The sequence below is a fragment of the Sitodiplosis mosellana genome, unplaced genomic scaffold (assembly GCF_009176505.1).
Source record: "Sitodiplosis mosellana isolate CC-2019 unplaced genomic scaffold, AAFC_SMos_1.0 Smas_scaffold_6167, whole genome shotgun sequence".
Lineage (NCBI taxonomy): Eukaryota > Metazoa > Arthropoda > Insecta > Diptera > Cecidomyiidae > Sitodiplosis > Sitodiplosis mosellana.
The window spans coordinates 3,023,758-3,040,379 of record NW_022601408.1 but is presented as its reverse complement, the minus strand read 5'-3'; the positions used below and the strand labels follow the sequence as shown (position 1 = coordinate 3,040,379).

Below are 16,622 nucleotides of genomic sequence, written 5' to 3'. Positions count from 1 at the left end.
TATTCCTATTGCGTGATTTAGCTAGTTGTGCAAATCAAAACGAAGAAATACGAAAAACATCGAACAAAAATAAAAACAAATTCGGAGAAAAAGTTTAATGCAATTATTTTCCAGTTATAATTATATATTCAACATTTTTTGGCCACATTTTCGTTTAAACATGAGAGAATGAAAAAACAATTGCACAAGAAAAAGTATACATATATATTTCATGAAAATTAAATGAGATTTTCATTTTTTTTTTTCGATGGAGAAAAAAGAACAAGCAGAGAGCTCGTTACTGCTGCCATACTAATACTTGCTATGCATGCATGCATTTAGTTTTGTGCTGAGTGTGCAAATTTTATCGTTTCATGTGCAAATTGCTTGGAAGATTTAATATTCTCTTCCTGATTTTTGCCTTTCGTCGTGTGCCGTCGCTGTCGTCGATCATATGCATATATAATCCATTCCTAGCTGCCACAATGCATATACAAATATTTTCTTATTCCCAAACGCAGAGAAAACAACAGCGAAAAACGGAAAATCTAACGAAAAAATCAACCGCTCTCGCTCTATTCGACTACCAATATAATTGCTTGGTTGGGATGGAATGCCCTGACATTGACATTTCATCGTGCGAACTATAATAGAACATATGGGGAGTCGCGCACGATGGAGTGGGATTTTCGCACACAGAGTTTTATTGGATCCGTTGGCCTCGTTTTATATCTCTTTATTTGCATTTCATGTTGTTTGGTAGTTTATTATCGAAAATGAGCTCGAAAGTCGGGTTATACTGAAAGGAAAAATTACTGCAGGTCATTTATCTATTTTTGCAAGAAAAAATAGAAGAAAAAAAATGGTTGGACTGATGAGTGAACGTTTTCACTTTTATTCGTATTTTTGCTTTGCTTTCCGTTGTGTACACTGTACAGTTTTGGCCCTTTATTGCATCGAGAATTGGCTGGCCATTTGTATTTAAATAAGGGCACAAGTGGAAAATATGCACATATGTTCACATAAAGGAAGTTTCATCAAATGAAATCGCCGCGGCATTGATCGGCAAACGGCTACAAGTGAAATTGAGAGCTCGAAAACAGTTTATCCAGAACAGTTGAACGATGTTGACGGAATTTACCACTCGCTGAAAACGAGAATCAAGTCAAACTAAACTCAACCAACCGGGAACTGTTTCTTCAAAAGCGAAAACTACCGAGAAAAATCAACGTGATAAATGAATAACATATAAGTTTAAAAAGCGGGTTTCGCACGTGAGCGAGAAACTTTACCGTAAAATTTACGAGTTCATGTCCCGTGTTTTTCAGCAAAGTGATTGTGTCGTCCTCACTCTGTCTTTTTCTATCTCGCGCGCGCACCTTAAATAAAAGTGATAATAGCGTTCCAGCGTAACGAGCAGTTAACTATGCTCGAACAATGAACATATTCATTTTTGCAAAATTATTTATGTAACAAGAACACCTAAGACCAAATAACCGCATTACAAGATAATTTATGAGTTTTACTGTTCGAAATCAACACGAATTCGTATGTTTGTTGGGTTACACTTTCGTGTTCTCTATCATTCTCACTTGCATAGTGACTCTCCGATAAAATTGTTGCAACTAAGTTTTTGAACGTGTCCAAGCATTATTAGGTTTTCAAACAATGTTTTGAATGTATTTTAAATCTCGTAGCCAAACATGATTCAAGTGGTAAGATTTAACGGGTTGCTTTTGTTCGGCATTGTGCACAATCTCATAATGTACACACACATTTTGAATAGCTTTTTAATATTGGATGTGGTTTTTTTTCTCTCCATCTCGATTCACGCAATAGGTCATAATGATCGAGGAACCGAACGGTAATAACACGGTCAATGTGAAGTTGTCATCGAGTTCAGTGATTCCGATCACCTCGTCGACGTCTAATGATGATTTGAGCCAGAGTTTATCCGCTTCCGAGTATACAGATGCCGATGAAAGTATGTCAGCACCAACGGAGTATTTAGCAGAGGTAGCTATTAAAATGCGAATTATTGAAAAATATATACATCGAAATCTATTTTGTGGCCATATTGATGAGTTTAGTTTTGCAATTAAAAAAAAAAAAACATCAATTGGTACTTATCTGCTGTGCGGTGATAAATCTGAGTTTGGTATTAATGTGAAGGTGAACCGAAATCGAAAAAAAAAAAATCTCCACCGAGTTAAACCATTTTACTGAATATTTCTTGTGCTCTGCGTATTATTCAAGTTTATAAAAGCGGAAAATGTTAATTTTATAAAAAATTAAGTCGAATATTTCCACTTGGCGCGCTGTCAATACTATAAACTATGAATTCATATTTAAATTATGTTATTTACCATGAGGATATTTGCGTTTGTGCAATGAAAAATCCCAATGTATTTACATGAGCATACTTTACGCTTTCACACCAAAACAGAATCCTGAAACTATACACCGCCATATATGAAATAGTATAGCATAAATTCGGGCTGTTTTACAGTGAGAAAGCGTTTACATTGAGGTCGTTTTGATCAATAATGAATAACGTATACTTCCATTTTGCCTAGTTCTTGTCAGCGGTGATGCAAAAAGACTATCGAAAAGCCCTTAAGTATTGCAAACTCAGTAAGTTATTGCTTTTGAATTGCTTTTCACACCTCTGTGGTGTCTTCATCTCGCACAGTTCCCGATCTCATTCAATGCACTTCTTTTTCACAGTACTTGACTTCGAGCCGAACAACATTACCGCCAAAGAATTTTGCCCATTGATTGAAGAACGCATGAGATGTAAGTTGTTGCTTTTATGTATGAAACTATTCTCATAAGTTATCTAATTGGACAAAAAAAAAGTTGTAATAATGTGTATGTGTGTGGTTTTTAAACACCGGCAGCAATGGAGGAGCGGTCGTCGAGTGATGAGGAAAATGAAAACTACAGCAATGTAATATTTACGCCTGAAGATGAAGAAGTACAAAATGTAGGTGTACCACATCGCCATTGTTTTTTCCATCGATTAGATGAGAATATCGATGACTTGGGCAACCTATCGAATAACAGTGGTGACAGTAGCAGTGAAGAATCTGACGAATACTACAATCAAAGTGATTTCGAGGAGAAATTTTCGATTGAGTCGAACAAATCAATATCATCGAATGCAGAAAGTGAAAATACAACACATTCCTATTCGAATTCATTGCTCGAAGATGAGGAAGATAACAACGGTGATGTGTCCGAGAGTGATTTTGAAGCAGATGATCAATACGAAGACGCACATCTACTTTTGCCCAATGCAAAAACCGAAAATATGCCCAATTTAAGCGACTTGAACAATGGTAGGTGCAAGAGATGGTCTTTTTAATGTGTTCCGTTTACATAGATTCTTAGAATATGCCAATGGTATTGATTTCATATTTCCGTCCATAGCTAAAATCATGTTCAGGACGAGAACGTTATTTTTTTCTCTCTTCTATACAATATAAATATATATATATATCATTTATTTTTTGTATGCTTTTTTCTACATCATTAGGAAATTATCAGCCAACATCATGTAGTGATTCTGAATCACCAACCGAACCACTGACACAAAAAGTTGTTCCAATCCAATAATATGGGACGAACGAATCGGACACATACATACACACACACACACACAAACACTCAATATATCCTCTCAGTTCCATTTTATACGGCATTCACATTATAGTTTTCATTAATCATCATCCAAAACATATATATACCACAGTTAGTATGTACCCTGAATCGTTTTCTATGTAGCACCACATGACAATTCGATTAAGACGAACGAGGTTTGCGATTTGTACCGTAGATTTTATGACTTTGGACAAATCACACGAACATACAATAGTTATTATGTTTTTAATCGGTTCGTGTTATGAGAAATATTTGCAAACCAATTAGTTTGCCAATACGATGACAGTCATAGAGGTCAACCACTAAATCATTGTGCTCAATAATCCGTTTTAGAAGATGATTGTTGTCATTATTTTTTCATTCCTTTTGAAAAAAAAAAAACAAATGAAAACCATACACAAAATGTCACATATCTCAGAACAGTTTAGCATCAAATTTATAGATATACAACGGAACATATATCACAATAAATGAGAAAAATTGTAAAATTAACATATAACTTGAACAACTGAAGTAGCATATTTGTCAAATACTCATTTTACTCTCCGTAAATTTTCTTTTCGAGAAGGATTAAAGGATTGATTTAGTTGAAAAGGAGGAATAAGAAGAATTCCGATGTGATGAAGCGATAGCTGGTACCAAATGAATTTTTGTATTAATTTTTTTTCTTCTGTGTAGCTCTTCTTTTCAAAACCATTTTATTACGAACTATTAGGTGTAAAAAGACTACAGATTGCCTTGAATTGATTCATTTCTGAACTGATCTAAGTTTGAGCATTTGTGTTTTTATTAGATGCTTTGAGCAGAGTTTTTGGTTCATGCAAAAATAACCATCAACTGAGTCGATTTGTTCGCTGTATTCTTTAGCGAACGGTCAAATCTCATTGGAAAAAATTTGGATTTTTTTTTATTACGATCAACAGTAACATCGAATGAGGCATGAATAAAGATTTAGAACTATTTTTTGTTTTGTTAGTTATTCAATTATTGCTAATGTACTATATTCAATGGGATAAATTACCAAAATGCAGAAATGCGAAAAAAAAACTATGAAAATAATTTGGGAGTGATTCTTAATTTTTTGTAATGCCTAAAAGTTTTTTTTTTTTTTCGAGCATATATTGACGTATAAACGCATATTTGCATCATATTTACTAAGTCATAATAATTATTTATCATCAAATTGGTGGAAATAAAATTGTCAGCATTAATTTTTATTCAATTCAAATAAAAAAAATTTCATTAAAATTCACATTAAGTTGTTTTGCAATTACCCCCAGAAAACGTGTTAACGCTGGAAAAATTACCACGCTTCTGCTTCTTTGGCAGCCGCACCACCACCATCACCACTACAATCATACGCCCAAAAGAAACACGTTTCAAATTATTATTATAAATTTGTTAATTGCGTTTTATTTTTTATTCCATTTGTAAGTGCTATGATACAAATATTCATTCATTTTTGTTGTTGTTGATGATGATTTTCATTTATATTTAAAATACTACAATTACGACTTCATTGAGTTTCCAAATTGTTCAGTTTTGTTTAGCATTCTTAGCTGCACTGACTCTCTTTCTGAATTGTATAAATGTTTATTTTATTCCATTGTTATTTTCCTTTTTTTTTTTTCTTCAATTATATAGTTTATCTACTAATCGTAATCTACTAAACGTGTTCACATGATTTGAACAATAAATGTTATGTGTTTAAAAATTCGGAGATTTTGCGGCCTTGTACAAACAATATATGGACTAAATATTGACTTAAAATGTGGTTTGATGATATGTGATTTCATTGTGTTCCTTATCTGCGAAAACACGCTTAGATTTTATTTGAGGAGGACACTTCGCGAGAATCGTTTACAAAATAAATGAATTTCCATTTCGATTTAGAGAGTAAAAAATATTATAGAACGAGTCCATTTCGCTTGAGCATAAAAATTGTCTGAATTAACCAGAATTGCAATCAAAGCATAAAAGCGGAGTTTTTTTTTTGCAGGGTAAGTTTGTCAAAAATACATTCTTTTCCAGAGCAACACTTCCTATCACTTTTTTTCAGTAGAAAAATAACGGCTAGTTTTTTTTTTCGTTTTTCGTTTGCAAGAAAATTATTTTGAATAATAATTAAATTTAAGTCAGATTCTCATGCTCGAAGCACGTCGAATTAAAAAAAAATATATATCTTTCGATGCCAACGAGTATCTATTCCTTATAAATTCCTCTTAACTCCTGAACTCATTCTGACATCATAATTTTCAACAGTCTTCTTAAACCAAAATAGATCTTTCTCATAAATTACAAATTAAATCCTCTAAACAAATCGAAACAGTGAGGATGCATTTTTTGTGACAAAAATGAAGAGAAAAAGAAGACAGAGAACTAAATTGAATAAATCAAAAAATATGTGGCCAATTTGTGGCGCTCCTTCAACGAATCGGAACATATTAGCAATGCTTGCATGTGTGAGACAATGAGGATGACAATAATCAAAATGAAAATAGTTACATAGATATATATATATATAAGTTTTTGTATAGAATAATGTTTGATGAATCGACATTTGCATGTTTGCATAATATATGTCGGTGTTGCTTGATGGATTGTACATTATACAATTCGAAAATAAAACGAATATAACAATATACCAACGTTCAGAGCTTTTTAACTACATATATAAATACGGAGACGAACTTTTTCAACAAAAATTGTTTTTTTTTTCTGCTGCCTTTTACTGTGTTGTTGTTTTCTATTTGCTATTCCTATCATATATTTATATATATTTATAAGTCGACAGTGTGCACTCATTACTTGATGCTGTCAATTGAATCTTTTGTTGGTGTGTCTGTATTTGTTTCGATAAGAAGTTCTGTTTTTGTGTAGCGTGTATGCTGTGAAATACGTTCGATAACACAGGATGCAGTGAGCCGAGCTTCTGCATCATGATCCCATGCATCTTCTAATGTGTCACACATTGCATTCAATCCCTGTAAATAACACCAAAATAATTTGTAAGTTAGGTATTCTTCACTTTTCTTCCACGTCATTTTCATTTCTTAGCTTTGTGTCAGAGTTTACTTACGCTGTGAACACGCCAGTATTCTGGGATTGGTGGTCGTTTTTTGTTTGTAACGATAAATTCTTGTAGTGCATCGAGTGTCGGATGCAGACCCAATTCAGTTTCAAATGGCAGAGTGTACTCAGGAACTGGTCCGCCGTGAGCGGTGCAACGTGAAACCAATTCCCACAAAACCAAAGCACAAGCATACACATCAATGCGAAGGAAAGCGTCACGAGTGAAATTGATTGCGCCTTCAAGAACTTCGGGTGCCATGTAGCGACGGGTTCCAACCTGGCCATGTGTATCACCGATTGGAGTGTCTATCGAAATAAATCGAAATAATCATTTTGAAGAAGAAAAAAAAAAAATGTCAAATTTCCTGACATATTCATTTTCGAAAAGCGAAATATCTACCTGGTTGAAAGACGAGAGCCAGTCCAAAGTCAGCAATACAAGCCGTCAAATCAGTTTTGAGAAGGACATTTTTGCTCTTAAAATCTCTGTGTGCAACAGCTGGCTTAAGTCCTTCAGTTTTCGTTGCCGGAATTTCTTCGTGCAAATGCATTAAACCACGAGCCATCGATTCAGCAATTCGGCACAGTTCGGGCCATGTAACTGTATGCGCCTTTAAGTAATCGCACAACGATCCATAAGGATGATAAGCAGTAATCAACCAATATTCTGATTTATCCAAATGTTTTTCAACACCGATAAATTCCAAAATGTTTGGATGTTTCATTCGTGTGAGCTGTATTAGAGAAAACCAATTAGTTTTATTTAGACGAACGATAAACTACTTTTGTACTCTTCAATAAAACTCACATTGAATATATTTTGTTCAACGACCCATGATTCTTTATCTTGTAACGGGAACACTTTGACAGCTACTTCTCCTTCTGACTTGAGCTGAGCACGCCAAACTGCACCAAAACGACCTCTGGCCTTCGGTTCAAGCAATTGAATTGGACGATGTTGTGTCAACATCGAGTTCGATCCATGTGCATCGGGTTCATTCTGTGCAAATGAGAATTTTTGTTGTTTCATTTCATTAAAATACTTTTGTGAACTATTACGTCAAAAACAACTGTCAACACAAACCGTTGGTATTTCATTGAACATCGCATTCTTTTTATTTTTGTAAAATGATACGAAGAATATTGCGACTCCGACCATCACAAGGAAACCGCAAACAATGCCAACAATTTTGTAAATGTTCATGTCGTCTGGAGGTGGAACTGGATCAGAACAAATGGAGGAACAATGAATATGATATTTTGATTATGACGATTTTTATGTTGATGTGAACGAATGCTGGAACAAACGTCTACTTGAATACTTACTGTTTTCTTCGACTTTTGGCGCCTTCGTTGTTGTCGGCATGAGTTTGTACTTCGAGTTGCACATGTGGCCCGTGCAACAACAGAAGTTCATTCTCTTCGGCATTGATGTATCGATACATTCCGAATTGTTGCATGCACTGTCTGTGAAGCATCCCTTCATTTTGACATGTGTTTCGCCTGGTAAAATATTTCAAACAAACGGAAAATAAAATCTTCGTTATTTCCAAAATGAAACCACACACAAAAAGAAAACGGGTACAAACCAGTCAAGTTGTCGGTGGCCCATAGCACGAAACAGGAGCCTGGTCGATCGTATTCGCTGTTAATGCATTTTGCCACATTATCCCGGCACACATCTTGTGTCGAATTAAAACACTCACACTCAACTCCTTTTGATGTGATTACATTGGCATTGGTTGCTGTGAATACAAGTATCAAATGCAAAAATATAAATGAATAAATCATTGTGGTGATACATTTGGAATAGTAAGAGAAAAACTGTCGAAATGATGGTGTACGAGCAGAGAATTTTCTTATGAAAAGTTGGTATTGTGATCGTATTGGTTTTCTTTTTTTCAAATTCCTCTCTATTCCACAACAACCAACATTATGAAATATCCCGTGGCACTGAAACATAAATGAAAATATCGAAATAGCGTCAACAGCACGTACATTACAATCTACTACGTCAAACGTTTACGCATCAAATATTCGTATATGAAAACTATTTAATTGGGCATATTCTCTCGTATTATTTGTTTGTCTTCTTCTCTTCTCATCTGTCTCTTTCTCGATGCTCGAGGCTTTTTTGATGTCTGGTCTAAAAATAAATGGTCGGAATCTGATGTCAAGTGAAATTTAACGAATTAATGCGTTAGACCGCAGAAGAATCGTCTGTTCGACGATTCGTTTGACTAAAAAAAGCCAAGTGGAATGGAGTGTTTTTTTTTTTATTCCTTCGTAGCAACTACGCAAGAAAAGCAATAGATGTGAATATCTCTCTAGGCAGTAGTATAGTATGCAGATTCCATTATTTATGTGATCAAAATAGAAAATACACTGTGAAAGGCATATATTAAAAGTCACATACGCACATCCATACAACTGCACACACGCATACAACACATAAATGCACGAGACACGCGCTCTTTGTCGCGACACTGGGCGACTTTTGATGAGAGAGAAAGAGAGAGACCGAGCTGAGTAAAAAAAAAAAAGTGTATTTCGTCTGAAACTGAACTGATAGATTCCAATTGATTGATTGATCAACAAAGTAATACGCGTCTTCTCTGTTTCAATAAATCTATTGATTTTCAATCACTAAATTTACACCACAAAACTGCTAAACATCCATATATTCACTTCTAATAGAAATAAAATAATATCAACTAACCCACAGCACCGATAAATAAAATCGCAGAAATATACTTCCACATTTTATTTGTGTTTATTTTGTTGTTGTTGTTGTTGTTGTTGTTTTATATTTTCAATAAATTCAACCAATTTACTGGCATTTGTCCACTAATATTACAAACGAAACGGTTTTGCTGGAAACAATTGTACGACTGTCTGATACATTTGTCAACAACATAAAAAAACCTACAGAATCGGCCATGTTGATTCCATTGTCTGCTTTGGGTCTGTGTATGTTAATGTGTATGTATTGAAATGCTTTTCATTCGCTCAGGTTGCTTATACTGAAGACTGTCTGACAGACCGGCGCCAGAGATAAAAACGAAATAACATAATACACACATACATAGAAACACACAAAGAAAAGTAGCTGAACAGTAACATTTAAGATCATCTAATCCCAATGAATGCTTTTATTTATAAATATCAGAATCAGTTCAAAGCTAAGTTATGCCATTGAAAACATTTGATTGAAAAATATTCATTCTAATTTTGAATCATATGGTTCATTTGGGGATAAAATATGTGACAATCTGTGTCGATTATCAAAATCTCAAAACCAACACTGAATTATAACATTCAAAAAATGGAATTAATTTTGAAACTAAGTTGAGTGTATTTCCTGGCGCCGGCATACTAATTACCAAACCAAACAAACATCGAACATAAAGTGTAATGTCAAAATGCTGAAGGCATCAAAATACTTTTTTCTTTCTGTATTCGGAGTATTTAATCGGTTACGGTCTGCATTAAGTACGTACAATCCTCACCTTATACCATTTCTATGTATGCACAATTTTTTTTTCATTGTTGTTGTTGCTTCTGCAGTTTATTTGGTGCTTAATGAATTTGACTTTCATATTTCGATTTGACTTAAATTTTAGAATACATATTCATAAATTAGTGAATGCTTGTCTTGATTTAGATCACAATACAGATAGTTTAATGGCTCAAAAGTTTGCATCTGAGCGTACATTTTGTTGGTGGTCAGTCGTTAGAGAATACTAACAAACAACGTTTACTCAATGACTCTTGTTACATCCATAAAGTAAATTTGTCCACTATCTGTTTCACTTTCCATTGCACCTGTTGAACTCAGCAATGTATCTCTTTTAAAATTATTGAGCATTGCATTCGTGTTTATCGTTAACATTTTCATTTGAATTTTCTTTTTCTTAAATCTTCTCTTTTCCAGTTGGGAAAAAATGGGGAACATTGAAAAAAGAAAAATTGCTAAAGTCAATCTTTTATCAAATCGGTCACATTTCCTCCTTCAGATTATTCAAAGTGTATGAAAACAACCAACTGCATTGACACTGGTACGTCAACCGCTTTGAGTATGAATATTGATCAAAAAAGAAAAATGCGAACTTTAGGCGAATTTGATAACAAAGTGAGCGCACATTTGTTTACATCGTAAACCATCAACAGTATGTGCGATGACATATGTGTTCTAACACTCATCATTTGGGTGTAAATGAAAATGAATTAGGCGAAAATGTTAAACAGAAAAGTTGAGAGGAAAAATGTCAAATGAAAAGAGATAGCTATATAGTTCACTATAGTTTACTATGTACTATATAGTTATCCCTTTTGCGCTCATTCATCATCGACATTTTTCCGCTCAACTTTTCTGTATTACATTTTCGCTCCAAACCATTCAAATGTTTGCTTTAGGGTTCAATTGTTTTGAACCGATAGTTGCCTATGTTTTTATATGGAGCACATGTTTATGCTATATTTAAGCAACGTCTTGACGTTGAACGCTGAACTATGAAACTTCTATATAAATATACTGCCAACTATCAATGACAGCAACAATAGAACGTATTTGTATTGCAAAATACTTCCACCTTTCAGATGGCGTCAAACCAAACGTCATTCTAGTCATTTTTGTCATTGGTTGTGACTAGCAGAAAATTCATAAGAATATTTTGCGCTTGAAATAAATTACGCTACAAAATCAAAAATGTTCAGAATTTCAAAAAAATCAGCGACGATAGTAGCCAAAAGTCAACATTTTGTATCACTTAGATGTTGTCGATTATTTTCAACTGCGCATTTATCTCAACCGATTCAGGCTCTGCAGGGTGACGAGAAGGATTGGGAAACAGCCAAATCGTATCAGTCGATTCCTGGACCGAGCGCTTTGAAAATGATGACACGATTTTTGCCCGGAGGTAAAACAAATTGAAATTCATAGGTATGGAACAAATTAGCATACATGTTGGTTTTAATTCGCAGGAAAATACCACAAAATCGAATTGATTGAGTTGCACCGGAAGTTGAAAGAAGAATACGGCTCGATTTCCAAACTCCCAGGAATTTTTGGGAATAAAGAAGTTGTAATGATTACAGACTCTACTGACTTTGAGACTGTTTTTCGATCTGAAGGCATATGGCCTAATCGTCGTGGAATCAGCACATTCAATCACTATCGATTAAAAATTCGTCCAGATATTTTCAAAGATATGGGCGGTTTAATTAACGAACAAGGCAAACCTTGGGCTAAAATGCGTTCGATCGTAAGTCCGATTATGCTTAAACCGGCAACCGTGAACGCATACATACCGGTCGTTGATGAAATCGCCATCGAATTCTGTGATCGCATTAAAACATTACGGGACTGTAAAAATGAATTACCCGCCAATTTTCTGTATGAATTGAATAAATGGTCGCTAGAATCGATAGCATTGATTGCCTTAGATCAACGTTTACACATCCTTGAGGGCAAAGAAGATGATAAAAATAGTAAGGCGTCTCAATTGATTCGGGCTGTTGATGACTTTTTTACACTTTCCTTTGAGCTTGAGATGCTTCCATCACTTTGGCGCTACATAGAAACACCCAAATATAAAAAACTTATGAATGTGTTTGAGAACATGACCGTGTAAGCTATATACAAAACACTCTTTTTGTTTGTAAATTATCGATATATCCCTTTTCAGCGCAACGATGCATTATGTGGATCAAGCTTTGGAAAAGTTGGATCAGAATGCTTCATCTAATCAAGACCGTGAAAAGAGTGTTCTTGAGAAATTGCTGAAGATTGACAAGCATGTTGCTGTTGTCATGGCCTTAGATATGCTTCTTGCCGGAGTTGATACGGTAAGATTGATAATTTGGTGCTCAAAAAGGTTTTTTCTTCACAAAAGACAAATATTCAGTTCAGACATTCAATAATAAACATCTTTTGTGTCATAGACATCATCATCAACTGCTAATCTCTTGTATCATTTGTCCAAAAATCCTGAGAAACAAGAAAAACTACGCGAAGAGCTCCAGAATTTGCACACGGACGCAAAGGGACGGTTAACACCATCAAGTTTTCAAACGGCACCATATTTACGAGCCTGTTTGAAGGAATCAATGAGATTAACACCAATTACAGCGGGAAATGTGCGGGCTGCCGGAAGAGATCTTGTACTGAAAGGCTATCAAATACCAAAAGGAGTCAGTAAAACTGGAAATATTTAAAATTAGGCGGTAATTTTCACTATAATTTTACTCTTATGTTCAGACTGATGTCATAATGACGGGTATGTTGCTGCATTATGAGGAGAAACACTTCAAAAAACCGACCGAATTCATGCCAGAACGATGGCTCAAAGAAGGCACTCCAAATGCTTGTCCAGAAGCGAAAGCATCAGATCCATTCGTCTACCTACCTTTTGGATTTGGACCACGCAGGTAAAGTGTTGTTTTTGTCTCTCTCTCTCTCTCTCTCTCTTCTCTTTTTTAAACGGAAAAAGCGCTTCAAAACTGAAAATTATTATTGTTTTTGATTGTAGTTGCGTTGGCAAACGATTCGCCCAAATGGAAATGAATGTGCTGTTCACGCGATTACTGAGAAATTTTCGGATTGAATTTGACTATGGACCGCTAAAACATCGGTACAGTTTTGTTCTGTCTCCAACTAATGACTTGAAATTTAAACTCATTGAAATTTAAGCAATTTATTATCTAATGGTGCTGTAATGGATGTTTTCATGCAGTTTTATACGTAAATCAACATGCATTTTATGTAAAAAAAAAAAGAAATAGTAAATTTTGTGTTTTTGTTATGTATCCAGATTTATTAAAATAACTCATCGAGTGTATCCAACATTTTAATAACTTCTTACGATGGTTCCTTCTGCGACTTGTTCATACGTAACATCATGAAATGTTCAGTACAAACTAAATTTTACGGAATAATAGTATATATACAATTGTACATCGTATGGCCAGTTGAATAAACACAAATTTGCAACATTTCATATTTTGTGTATGTATTATACAATCATGTTCTAATATTTTGAATCGAACTAAATTTAGATAGTTTCCGTTGATTTTGACGGCTGCGCGAGCACTCATTTGTTTACATCATATGTCATTGACAACAACTACACTACGTATGTGTCGCTGAGCATAAAAATGGGAATAAAGATCTGTTACAGCAACAACCGAACATAAAATATTATTCCCTAAAAACGTTACATGAATTTCCATCTAACGCGAGTGTAACATGAGTTGCATTAGAAACAGTATTAGCTCATGTTACACTCGCGTTGAATAGAAATTCATGTAACGTTTTTAGGGAACAATATTTTATGTTCGGTTGTTGCTGTAACAGATCTGTATTCCCATTTTTATGCTCAGCGAGACATATAATAAAGAAGAAGAGAAGGGGAACGCACTAATGACACACATGTGTCACTACAACATATGTGATCTAATCAACTGAGCCATGTGTATGTGAGAGTGGATTTGTGTTCAAGTGTTTTGATGTGATCATAGTGACTGTCAGAAAATTGAAGTGAAGAATATTCTCTGTTTATCTATAAGAAATAGCTGCGAAAATGTTGAAAATTTCGAAGAAATCTGTAGTGCAAATACTTATTAATCATGAATTTCCTGCTTTTCAATGCTGTCGACCTTTCTCCACAAAGTTGTCCCAGGTGAAGCGTTGTTTTTGTCTCACTTTTTTTCAAACGAAAATAAAGCACTTCAAAACTGAAAATTATCATTTTTTTTTGATCGTAGCAAGGGGAAAGTTTTCAACATGTGTGGGATATAGCTAAGCCATATAAATCCATTCCTGGTCCGAACGTTCTAAAATTGCTGCTTCGAAATTTACCCGGTGGTAAGAGATATTTTGGAAATTGTCTCCAATTCCACTAAAATGTGTTAATTGAGTATTTGTTTACAGGGAAATATTATAAAACAGAGCTCGTCGATTTGCATCGAAAATTCAAAGAGGAATATGGAGCAATTACAAGATTACCCGGACTTCTGGGCAATAAGGAAATTCTCTTGATAACCGATCCCGATGATTTTGAAACGGTTTTCCGAAATGAAGGTAAACGAGTACTGTAACGTTTAATTGTGAAATACAAATTAAAACATATAGTTTCGTACATAAAATGAAGGTATATGGCCAAATCGTCGCGGTATCGCCACATTTGAACACTATCGCCGAGAGTTGCGTCCTGATATTTTCAAGAATTTAGGCGGTTTACTAAATGAACAAGGTGAACCGTGGGGCAAAATGCGTTCAATGGTTAGTCCAATTTTGTTGAAACCGGGCACAGTAAATGCATACATTCCAGTCGTTGATGAGATTGCCATCGAATTCTGTGACCGTATTAAAACGTTACGAGACGAAAAAAACGAATTACCAGCAAATTTCTTATACGAACTTAATAAATGGGCTCTGGAAACGATTGCATCGATTGCTGTGGACCAACGTCTACACATTCTTGACGGTAAAAAAGACGATCAAACTAGTCATGCGAGCCGATTGATCAAAGCCGTTGACGATTTTTTCACATTATCTTTCGAGCTTGATGTGCTACCATCACTTTGGCGCTATATGAAGACAGCTAAATATAAACAACTTATGAAAGTGTTCGACGATATGACCGAGTATAAATCTTAACTATATTAACTTAGTTCTTATTCAGTCGACTGGACAGATGACTTAGAACGAAACCAATTTACGTTTCTCGTACTCTTTATTTTAGTGCCACATTATACTATATCGACGAAGCTATTGACAGGCTGGGAAAAACTCCGTCTGATCCCAATCGAGAGCCGAGTGTTCTCGAAAAGCTGCTAAAGATTGACAAACAAGTTGCAATGGTGATGGCATTGGATATGTTTTTTGCTGGTGTTGATACTGTAAGAAGTGTTGTTAATTTTCTCTTTATCTCAATGTGATTTTAACTCAATATAATGACTTCCACTTAAAGACATCTGCATCGACGGCAAACTTCTTGTATCAACTGGCAAAGAATCCCGATAAACAGGAGAAATTACGTGAAGAGCTTCAGAATTTGCAAGTCGATGGAAATGGACGATTAACGCCAAGCAGTTTCTTAACAGCACCATATTTGCGCGCCTGTTTGAAAGAGACAATGAGATTAGCACCAATAGTATCGGGGACAGCGCGTGCGGCGGGAAAAGATTTAGTAATCAAAGGCTATCAAATACCAAAGGGTACCGATGTTGCGATGGCGAGCATGCTGTTACATTACGATGATGAACAATTTAAAGATTCTAGTAAATTCATACCAGAGCGATGGCTCAAAGAAGGCGCTCCGAATGCTTGTCCAGAAGCGAAAGCATCCAATCCATTCGTCTACCTACCATTTGGATTCGGGCCACGCAGGTAAAGTGTTGTTTTTGTCTCTCTCTCTCTTCTTTTTTTTAAACGGAAAAAGCGCTTCAAAACTGAAAATTATTATTGTTTTTGATTGTAGTTGCGTTGGCAAACGATTTGCTGAAATGGAAATAAATGTGTTGCTCACGCGATTGTTAAGAAAGTACCGAGTTGAATTTGACTATGGGCCGCTGAAATATCGATATAGCTTCGTGCTATCACCGACCAGTGATTTGAAATTCAAAATCACTGAAGTCTAGTGGCTGTGTGTTTGTGTGTGTGTGTGTGTGTGTGTGTGCGGGCGAGTGTGTTCTAATCAAATGTATTGATTAATTGGTATTATATTCAAAACTTTGATGTAATTTCGATCACGATATTCATGTTAATAATAAACAAAATGTAAATTTAATTGGTTTTTGTTATGCACATACTATGTACAGTACATGTAACAAGTGAAATTAAAATATTTTCATGAAACTGCCTGTTGGTTTTATTTTTTCATTTTATTTTTTTACTCGTTCTGTTT

At 34.9% G+C, this 16,622-nt stretch overlaps 3 protein-coding genes across 6 annotated transcripts in view; 2 read left to right on the top strand and 1 right to left on the bottom strand.

The window, feature by feature from the left end:
• LOC129575506 (uncharacterized) overlaps positions 1-4,894 on the top strand; it is a 29,380-nt gene extending 24,486 nt beyond the window's left edge. For all 3 annotated transcript variants that reach the window (XM_055459241.1, XM_055459239.1, XM_055459238.1), the window contains exons 3-7: positions 1,819-1,995; positions 2,556-2,613; positions 2,707-2,775; positions 2,880-3,320; positions 3,518-4,894. In XM_055459241.1, coding sequence (XP_055315216.1) covers positions 1,819-1,995; positions 2,556-2,613; positions 2,707-2,775; positions 2,880-3,320; positions 3,518-3,597 — 825 coding nt within the window. In that variant the 3' untranslated portion in view covers positions 3,598-4,894. The remainder of the gene's footprint in view (positions 1-1,818; positions 1,996-2,555; positions 2,614-2,706; positions 2,776-2,879; positions 3,321-3,517) is intronic.
• A 207-nt stretch (positions 4,895-5,101) lies between these two features.
• On the bottom strand, positions 5,102-10,910 carry LOC129575504 (activin receptor type-2B). 2 transcript variants are annotated; one of them, XM_055459234.1, is made up of 8 exons: positions 9,434-10,910; positions 8,304-8,459; positions 8,041-8,217; positions 7,799-7,935; positions 7,523-7,714; positions 7,115-7,448; positions 6,722-7,020; positions 5,102-6,626 (listed from the first exon to the last, which is right to left on the bottom strand). In XM_055459234.1, exons 1-8 carry the CDS (start codon positions 9,474-9,476, stop codon positions 6,447-6,449), a joined length of 1,518 nt encoding a protein of 505 aa, XP_055315209.1. In that variant the 5' UTR covers positions 9,477-10,910; the 3' UTR covers positions 5,102-6,446. The 2 variants fall into 2 exon arrangements, with proteins under 2 accessions (XP_055315209.1, XP_055315210.1); XM_055459235.1 differs by lacking the exon at positions 9,434-10,910 and adding an exon at positions 8,713-8,868.
• A 371-nt stretch (positions 10,911-11,281) lies between these two features.
• LOC129575756 (uncharacterized) lies at positions 11,282-16,573 on the top strand. The gene is made up of 13 exons (XM_055459749.1): positions 11,282-11,633; positions 11,698-12,343; positions 12,402-12,561; positions 12,658-12,906; positions 12,974-13,143; positions 13,245-13,402; positions 14,287-14,393; positions 14,479-14,578; positions 14,645-14,794; positions 14,865-15,360; positions 15,459-15,615; positions 15,687-16,105; positions 16,197-16,573. The coding sequence occupies exons 1-13, from the start codon at positions 11,423-11,425 to the stop codon at positions 16,354-16,356; spliced, it is 3,183 nt and encodes a 1,060-aa protein (XP_055315724.1). The 5' UTR covers positions 11,282-11,422; the 3' UTR covers positions 16,357-16,573.
• Positions 16,574-16,622: the final 49 nt, after the last annotated feature.